Raw genomic sequence first — 10,146 nt, 5'->3', positions numbered from 1 at the left:
ACCCTAACCAAAACTGTTAGCCTAACTATTAACCCTAAACATTAAACCTAACCCTATCTCTAACTCTTAACTCTAAACCCTAAACCTAATTGTGTAACCCTAACCAAAATCATAAAGCGAACACCTAAGCCTAATACTAGCCTTCTAACCCTAACCCTGCAACCCCCGTAATCCTAATCCTCACCTCTAACCCTGACCATGAAAATGGCCCCAACCCTAAGAACCCTAACAATAGCAACCATACCATAGCCTTAACCCTGACCCCTAACCCCCTTAAAATCCTACCACCCCCAAAACCCTACTCCTGAGTCCCAAGTAACTTCCCTCGTACCCACAAGCCATTCCTGTGCCACCCAACATGTCCCCCAGTATTGGCTCTCTGGCTGTCTGCATAGCCTCAGCCCCTGGGGGCAGAATTGCCTGCGTAGGGCCAGCTCTGTCCCTCAGTGCCCCCTCCAAAGCCATGAAAACAGGTTCCACTACCTGACATACCCACACTGTTAGCAGGGCCCTGAAGGTATTCATAAGCCTCAGTGGCCCCTGACGAGCCTCACCCAGGGCCTCCACCTATACCCAGGAGACCCATTTAAGCTCAGCCTTCACTCTCTGCCTGAGCTGCATCAGGAGTGCTGGTCTCCCTGCCTCATCACCTCAGACCTAGACCCAATCCTGACTAGACCTCTTAGCTTGGCCTCAGACCTGCTTTAACACCATGAGCTTGCCTAGTGAACTCAGCTCCTGGTTGAACCTGGCCATCATCTCCAGGTCTTACGTTTACCTCGTTGAGTTACTGCAGGACTCAGTTCTGGCTGGTGACACTCCAGTGATCGTCTCCCCTTAGGAAGCCTCTTGCTGCTCCCTAACACTTGTGTGTTAATTAGTTTTTCCTCTTGCTTCAGAGACTCCTCCTGCCCCCTCTCAAAGGTCCATCAAAGAAGTCTGTAGGAATTTATTATTATTAAGCTCAGTATAAAAGATAAATCACTTCAGGGAAAGACCAGGAAAAGGAACAGGACTTAAGGAAGAATTGGAGACATGAATACCAGTCAGTGTGCTGTGAATTACAAGCAGACAGTGAGTGACACGCAAAGTAGCGTTTGCTAACAGGTACTGGTGGTTCACAGTGAGATTGCAGAACTCTGCTATCAAGGCCCATGAAAGAGGTAATGGATCAAAGATGTCAGGCTGAACTGTAACTGTCCATCCATATGGGCTCTGTGTTTAGGTAGGACCATGTCCATGATTTAAGTCTTTCTGAGCTGGGATTTCTCAACAACAAGTCTGGGAGGAAAAAAATCTGCCGCTGATGAGACAGTCCATAGCAAGAACAGGCCAGCTGGAGAGCAGAACTCTGTCCTGTGGGTAAGTCTTGATGCTCCCCTCTGCACAAGGCTCAGTTACCTTGTTTCACCAGGACATCAGACAAGTCCTCTGTACCCTCCAATATGAGATTCTGTGAAAACGAAAAAGTTAAGTTCAATAAAACCAGGCTCTTCCCTTTGAGTCTGAAGGATCAGCCTGATGACTGCTCCAAAGCAGCTGAATAAAAACACGAGGAAGGTTCAGAACAACCATAGCCCCTTCTGTCTCCGCTGTTGGTGCACAAGACCAAGGCCTCCCATTAGCCGTTCTACCAGTCTGAAACACCCCCAACACTTATAACAAGAATGCACTCATCCCCCTCTGCTGCCAGACCCAAGGACGAGGACAGACAGAAGTTAGGCTGGAAATGCTGCGAGCACTAAGCGATGGGCTTCTCATTCCCAGCATATCAACCTGATTTATGCTCCCTATAAACATGAAACAGGCTTAAGTTTTAAGGTCCTGATGTAAATATAAAATGGCCCAGCTCTTGGTGCTTTTTACTGTTTCACCCAATACTCCTACCACATCTCCTGTGCACGTGTTTTACTTACCTTCTCATTTGCCAAATGCAAGAGGCAGGTGAAGGCTAAAGGGACAGACAGATTTTTCACCATTATAGAAGGCAGCCTATGGGAAGAGAAGAGAGGACATCAGGATGGCCAGTCTACTGAGACCATACAGATAAAAGCATGTCTGCAAACCATCAGGTCATCAAAGATTAACTACATGTGTGACAGCTTCCTCCCACGTCTCTGGTTTTCTCTACCTTTTCCCTCCCACTAGCAAAATACAACCTATAGCTTCCTCAGGGAAACCCAGAGAGCGAGAGAAGATTTTCCCCCATCAGGGTTCAGTTAGCAGATTGTAACAAACACATGGGTCAGGGTTTGCCCAAGCTCAGCTGAAAACTGCCTCATCTTCAGTCCAACCTTTGTTAGGGCTTCTCTACCTGTGAAGCAGTTCCTTTGTGATGTCGCTGAAGGCCTTCTTGCCTGTTACCACTGATGGGTCTTTCTCCGTATCTTCAATCTATTCAGCAAAAAGACAGACACTGCTGAGACAGATTTTGTTCCCCAGAATGCAGCCTCATGCTCAGAGAACAACCACTGCAAGTCACTGCTCACAGTCCATCCTTAACAAACACCCCATGGGAGCAAGACTACTAGAAAGGAATTGCCACTAAACTTGCCCAAGAACAGAGCTAAGCACTGTTACCTGCAGTACATTCTCTGATCCTTGGTCCTGTTAAAGTATGTGGCTCTGCCTGCACTCACCTCTGCCAGTGGCTGTTTTTTTCCTGTATCAAGTAAGATGTCCCACATGTTTTGCTTTAACCTCTTCATGTCCATTTTCTTGGCTGTCTTTGCATACTGAATTGCTATCTTATTGACCTGAGGAAAAGACATTCTGGCTTAGCAGACAACACCTGAGCAGAGGCAGCAGTAGTACCCTCAGTCACAGACACAGGAACAATTAAAACATGATTTTCCCCTATGGGAACAGTGAATGCTATCTTACTACTAAACCCTTATTTTAATTTATTTTATTTTTATTCTCTTACCTGAGCTATCATTTGAGGATAAAGTATCCAGTAGCAAACCCAGGAGATCCTGAACCAGGGACACTGCTGTCTCAGAATTTCTAACCACCCAATGCAGTGAGCACTTCACATCTGGGCAACAGCACAAGTCCTTACCTTCTGGGGCTCAGCAATGAGGTTCAGCTCTCCATACATTGCAATATCAGCACCAACAACTCCATTGAACTCCTCGTCTTGACCCTCAGGGTGAGCATTAAGGTTGAAATCCTCTGTTTGGCTCATGAATTGAATGGGATCATTGTCATCACCGCTGTCTGCAGCCTGATCAAGAGCAGATACAGCAGTGAGGCCGCCAAGACATCTCTGAGGAGCCAGAGATGCCCTGCACTGAGATAACAAGAGCACACAGCCTACAGGAGAGTGGTAATACCTGCCCACTTCTCCTGTGGAAGAATCTTCTTCAGCCTCTCCCCACACCTTTTAGCTGGTACTAATGCTAAACCCAAGGGAGATCTAGAGCATGTAATATCAAAAGGCTGATCTACTAGCAAAATTGACAGAGATGAGGGCTCTCCTGCCAGCATGGGACCAGCTGAGATTTGTAACAAAACACGCTCAGGAGGTTGCATTGGCCTGGCAGAAAATTGAAGCTTTAGAGGAAATGTATTTAAGCAGGAGCTTGAAACAGCTGGGAGCAAGTGTCACTGTGCAGAGATGACTGCAGAGGCGAGTAATAGTATTTACTCTTCCTTCAGGGTAGGTGTGTATGGAAAAAAGCACAGAATGGAGTTTCTGCAGCAAGCTGTCAGGCAAATTCCAAGGGCAGACAGTTTAGTTGATGTTGTTAGTGTACCGGTGAGAGTGAGGGGATAGAATTGTACACAGAGAACCTCCCACAGCTTTGTCACAATCTGATGTCAATTCTATTTCACTAGTAACCAATGCTGGACATAGATTCTTCCTAAATTACTCCTATCACATGTCAAATATTGGTAACAGAAAAATCTTGTCCGGGTTACCTGCACTGCAGGGCAGAAATTGGAGGTGTCATTGGGGTTGTTGTAATCATACTCGTCGATCTCATCTTCATGATCCAATGAGCTGCCTGGCTCAGACGGCCTGCAGAGCTGCAGAGATGAGACTGGGGAGTCAGGAAAGGAAAAACTCTAGATATTTCTCAAAGCAATGCCTACACCTTGTTAATTCATCGCTACCCCTTTTCCCAGTCTGCTGCCTCTTCCTCCTCCTTATGTATCAGCTCACCACCAACTCCCTCGTAAAGCAAAACAGCCAAGCACAGGCCACTCAGTATCCTTAAGAGAGCTAGGTCACTGACTGGCATCATGCTGCCTCATTTCGCAGCCTGAGGAACATCCCAGAGCATTTCAAACAGATCAAGAGAGTTTTTGTGCAAAATCCTCTTGGCAACAGTTCCACAAAGACTCTTACCTTAACAAGTGGTTTGAGAAACAGCTGGACAATATTGTTAGGATTATAGTTGAAGTCTGCAGGAAGCGTGGTGGCCTTCATGTTTTGGCTTTCCAGAATGGATTTGTTCAGAGTTAAAGCAGCCTGTGGAAGACATTAAATCATGCAATATCCAATACTCAGAGGATTAACGCACAAATAAGTGCTTTGAACACAGGTCTCTGTTCAAAAGGAGAAAAGTTCTGACGTGTTTCCAAAGAGCAGTACTACAACAGTCCGGTCAGTGCATCCAGTGACTTTTGCACCGCATCCTGGGACACACAACTGGGCCTGAAGGGTGTCTCTTACTTACAGGTATTAGCCAAGTAGAATCCATCCTGATTCTTTATTTCAAGGTTGGAAAATCTGTTTGTAACATGTGTTGGAATCAGAAGACCCCTCTCCAAAGAACATGCACAATATTGGGTATACAGAGCCAGTTTCAAAGGAGAATGAGACAAGCCACTTGCAGATGACAGTGCTAAAACACAAATATGGCTGAAGACAGAACAGAGAGGCAGAAACTCAGTGCATACCTTGGTCTTACGGAAATACGTCTCAAAGTCAATATCCTCATCAAAGTTTACTTCAAATCCTTTCTTTGCCATCTTCTTCTTATTCTGTTGTTCAGAGATAGAACCAGCTGCAGAAAGGAAGGAAACAGTAGTTTGTGACAATGAAGACAAACTCAATCCCATCTTGAGCATTGGATCCATACAGACAGGTCACCTGTGTCCTTTTACAAACAAGGTCTTTTTTCTTTGTTAGGGAAAGCAATAAGTGGTGTCCTCTGCTTCACATTTTAATAGGATCAATATTCTCTTTATAGAAGTAGAAAATAATATTTTTTTTTTTTTATTTTTACACAGGTGGGGAAAAAAAACACAGGATCTGTATTAGTACTATCACATCCTATTGCTGCAGTGAGACACCCCCTCAACTTTGAGCATCATTAACAAATGCAACAAATAGAGAACACATTAGACATCAAAGTATCCACACATGACTTAAAGCTCTTCTGGTGTCTGCACTCAGTACTGCTTCCAATCAGGCTAGAAAAGAGCCATGCAGACATGTCCCATCTTTACTGTCTGGGCTTTATGAATCACATACTGCCCATCTCCAAACATAAATAGGACCTGGCAGTAGCTGGATCTTCTAGTATACGAGCCCCTGCCTCTAAATACATACATTTGTGGTGAGGTTTGAAACGCCAGTGGTCTGGGCCAGCCCACATTGACAGAGTTTGGGGACTGAAGTAGGAGTATTCCCCTGGCTTCATGGAGAGATGAAAGCACATGGTTCCGATGTCTCCCTCTCCAAAAGGAACTGCATCAAGTCTGGAAAGAGCACAAGTTGCTCAGTGAAATCCTTCCTTTGACACACAACAGGCCTAAATATGTGTTTAATACCCAGACCAGGTCTGTACAGACATCTCCTGGTCCCTCTGCCAACACATGTGAAAGATTCTTGCTCTCTAATCAGCAAACAGTACTGTGGGTACTGCACTGTCTGGAGTCTGTGAGGCTACTGCAAAAACAGCGGTGGGTTTGTCAAAGGGCAGGCTGAAAATGGGAGCAGAGTGAGTAGATAAGCAATCACTGGGGAAATGCAACCACACAAAAAGGTTCCCTTGGGAGTCAGAAACACACATTCCTCAATGTACCTGAAACTTGATCATAAAGTAAGCTATAGCCAGATGGAAAGCATGCACAGTAAACTAAAGAACCCCACACGAGCTGTCTTAACTTGTTACTTGCTATCAAAGCAAAACTATAGATTTTCATTGATCACTCACCCCTTGCTCTCACGGACTGTCCTGAAGGACTTGTTTTCTGTGAATTCCCCAATTTCATCTGCTACTTTACTCCTGGGTGAATCAGTGTTGAAGTCATCATCTGGCAGCATGAGAACACCGTCTTCTACATAACTGTCTATCTCTGCATTGATGTTGAACACTTGATCACTCTTCTTAAGTTTATCCAACAGGGCTGACACTGACTGTAAGATAAGAACGTGTTCAGGGGAAAAGTTGCAGGACACCCACAACCCTGTTGCACATCCCCCTGCCCTGTGTATCTCTGAGATCGCCTTGGGGTGACAACTGTGTGCACAGAATACAGCTTAAGTATCCCACCCTGCTCCAAGCCAACTAATATACCTCATCATGGGATTCAGCATCCCAATGTGTAAACTGGAAACCAGCCAGTGAAGAGCAGATGGGGCGTTTTTCAATGCACTGTGATAGCAGCACTAGAGACAAGAACAAGAAGGAGATATTAGACACAGGGTAAAGTAATTGGTAGCTAAAACAAATGCTAGGTGTTAGATTGTTCTTAAAGTTGCATATACAGGCAGCTCTTCTTGCATATAGAGCAGGGCTCGCTGCAAAAGCACTTGGACTTTTTCTTCAGCAGCAAGGTAGGTTGAACTACTTCCGTAACTGAAGGATGGGCATAATGCCGGGAATCTTATCAGAGCAGTAAGGTTTGGTAGTATCTGCAGGGTACTAAAAGCAGTATCTGCTTTAGCAGTCTAAAAAGGTCGGTCCTTAACTGGAACATGCTCGTCTTAATTGCTGTGCAAGCTCAGACCATATGTACGTGCTGTGTGACAGGTCTGCTGGAGGTACAGGTAGAGATCTAAAACCTACAAGGGTCCTAGTTAGTCAGCAACCAGTCTCAGCTTGAGCAGGATCGTAACAAGGGTGCAACAGGGGAGCCAAAAAAAAAACAAAATACAAGCAAGCTGGCTGAGACTAGAATGAGCATGCTTGGAAGATGAAAAAGATCAAAAGGTCTGGATGGGCCAACTACTTAGTGGTTATCAGCACTCACAGTTTAAATCTGTCACTTTCACAGGATCACAGTTTGGCAAAGTGACGGTTGCCGAAGATGGGAGAGGCACGATCTCCGAGTCAAAGAGGAGCTTACTGTGGCAACTTTGGGTACGCAGGCTGGTGAGGAAAATGCCAGCTGTGCTACATTCATCAAAAGATGCTGATGTTTTCTGAAACATGGGGTCAACCTACAGGTACGGAATGAAGTAGAGAATGAAGCATACAGATGGTGAGACATACATCTCTACAGAAGACTTTTAAGTACAACACCAAGGGGAGAATGACCTATGCATCTTTTTCACGGCTGCCTCATACAGGAGGATTAAATGCAAGTAAGAACAATCTTGTTATAATAGCAGAATTCAGACATGCATGTGAATATTACAGCCCAAAAGAGGACTGCACAGTTAGGAAAACAAGAGTGAAGTGATGTTTCCTTCTTTCACCCACCACTGCAGCAGTTCCACCTCCACCCACCTCACATCTGCGATTATCATCTGTCACATTGATGTTGTTCAAGTTCTGCTCAATGGTTTTGAATGAATGCTTTTTCTTTGCCTGGACTCTCTTGACAGTACCAGAAGCTACACTGTCTTCTTCTAAAAGCGGAAGTTACAGTTAGAAAACTTGCAGTTTGTATAGCCAAATGTATGCACACACACAGAAGCCCAGCAAGTACAAAGTTACCCACATAAGTATCGAATGAGCATGAACCACTAACGTTTCATTGGCTGTATATGCTGTAATTCTTTTTATCATGTAAATTTTGTCTTAACAGCACATGACTGTTTTGAAGCAAAGGACAGCAAAGACTAGGGTACTGCACGCGCAAATATTTCAGATCAGGCTCCCCCTTGTTTGCTTTCAAATTTATCTGGCCAAATCATTAAATATAGGACTGAGCATCATACTCAGGTTCTCATCTCAACCTCCCTTGCTCAAGAATCCAAATTCAGTATTTTTCAGCCCTTGAAAAGAATCAAGCTAGCAGTACTGTCCCAGATATAGAGCAGTGCTTCAAAAACGTAAGCTAAGTGCTTCAAAATTCATGGGTGCTGCATTAAGTACACTGACATTTCTTACTTGTAGGTGGAATCAGGAACAGCTTAACAGAAAATGAGTGAATGGCACACCTCCTTTTGGGCTGTCCGTATCTTCTGTAGGTGTCGAGCCCTTGCCCAAGCCTCCAAGAACTTTGTATGTATCTGCATGGACTACATCTACACGCACAGCATAAATCTTCGCACTGGCATCAAGGGTGCCAGCTGCTATCTGACAGAGGAAAACAGGTTGTAATTGTTACAGCTAGAAATGAACAAGACACAAAAGATGCAAATACAGAAGACAAGCAGCAGACCTGAGTTTCTGAATTCTTGTATTACAAGCAGAACCATGAGCACATATAAAGATTTATCCAGAAACCTATCAGAAATCTAGGTACACAGCAGGGGTCAAGATACATCTTCCCAGGCAGAGGATACAGATTGTTTTATCAAGGTTTTTGGAAGGGATCACAAAGAATACTTAAAGTTGCCAAGTTTAAGCAAGGGGAAGAAACAGAAAGGTGCAATTTGCATCTGCAACCTCTCTCTTCCACCTTCTTTTGGTATTTCCTCTTGGTATCGTTCTGTTTTTTCCAAATTACATAGTCAAAAGAAGCAAAGCGACCTCTCCAGATCACAGGTCAACCAAGAAAGGTGAGGAAGCACCTACTCCAAACCTGCACACTGTTTCCTGCTTCTTCCTCATTTTCATCAATTATAAGATACCTAGCTCACAAGGTCCTTGAGGCCACGTTCAAAATCCCTGCCAAGAATTCATCTCTCCCTCATAGCATCAGTGAAGTATGAATAGAACTATGAATAGTCTTTGCCCAGGCAAGTTTTGAAAGGTTGGATGTGGTGCTTAGAGTGGGTGACATTGTTAGTAGAGTGATGGTTGCACCAGATGATCTTGGAGGTCTTTTCCAACCCTAATGATGTTTCTATGTTTCTATATCCTGATGGCTCCTACACTCAGGTCATACTATCTTCTTTTCTTTTACAGCCAGTAACAGAACATGGCTGTAACACCCAGTATTTACCTCAGAAGCCTCACAAGTCTTATTCTTAAACGAGCTCTCCTTTTGAAAGACCATAACTGAAAGGAGAATTTAGCCTTTAATATCTGTAGTACAAAAGCATTCAGCACCATATGGTTCTGTTAAAAACAACTGTGCTGCCTCTACCGGACCTCTTACTGAAAGTTTAATTATTTGAGGTTTTTACTTATTAAAGCCTTAGTTAGTACAGATCAGAGACAAAACACTGCAGTGACCAGGCAGTAATTTCTCTCACCTTGAAGTTCATCAGTTCAGAGTCCTTCTGTTTCAGTATATCTGTCATATAGTCTATCAAGTGTAAGCCAAAAACATTCTTTGTGGTGATTTTCTGAAACAAAGCATACTTGAGAATCAACACCTGGAAAATCATACCTGTCAATCTGCCTGTGCACCATCATTCTGCAAGAGAGGTTGCAGCAAAACCTGACTGCATGTGTACTGTGCCACATCCTACTTAGTTATGCTTGAAAAGCAGTAACAGAGATTCAAATCCAGACCTATCACGGGGCTATGACGCGGCTCAGAGGACCTGGAAGAAGAACTGATGCCACTGCTTGGTGAGGGGTCAAAAACCCTCCTTGGCCCTAGGCAGCTCAGCAACAACGGGCTGACGCGGGACCCAGCGGCGGGGGGCACGACGAGCAGCGCTTCCCGAGGGATGCCAACTCACGTTCTCGGTGAACAGCTTGATGCAGGTGGCGTAGTGGTCCGAGATCTGGGCGTTCGTCCATCGCGGGGCCGCCGACAGCGACGCATCCGGCTGCCTGAGGGAAGCACGGGTCTGCACCGGGGAGTCGGGCTTCTCCCCTCCCCACCCCCCGCGCCGATCGAGCG

General features: G+C 44.9%; 1 protein-coding gene across 1 annotated transcript; it reads right to left on the bottom strand.

Annotated features, from left to right (window-relative positions):
* Positions 1-1,393: 1,393 nt before the first annotated feature.
* NCAPH (non-SMC condensin I complex subunit H) lies at positions 1,394-9,610 on the bottom strand (the record flags this gene model as incomplete). The annotated part of the gene is made up of 15 exons (XM_084302158.1): positions 9,548-9,610; positions 8,345-8,483; positions 7,689-7,807; positions 7,210-7,399; positions 6,534-6,625; positions 6,171-6,373; positions 5,564-5,712; positions 4,909-5,015; positions 4,355-4,477; positions 3,925-4,032; positions 3,062-3,226; positions 2,640-2,756; positions 2,315-2,394; positions 1,917-1,992; positions 1,394-1,453 (listed from the first exon to the last, which is right to left on the bottom strand). Exons 1-15 carry the CDS (start codon positions 9,593-9,595, stop codon positions 1,394-1,396), a joined length of 1,776 nt encoding a protein of 591 aa, XP_084158284.1. The 5' UTR covers positions 9,596-9,610.
* Between the last annotated feature and the right edge of the window lie 536 nt (positions 9,611-10,146).

Source organism: Netta rufina (assembly GCF_964035555.1).
Source record: "Netta rufina genome assembly, chromosome: 27".
In the NCBI taxonomy this organism is placed as follows: Eukaryota; Metazoa; Chordata; class Aves; order Anseriformes; family Anatidae; genus Netta; species Netta rufina.
This window is presented reverse-complemented; position numbering and strand designations above follow the sequence as displayed.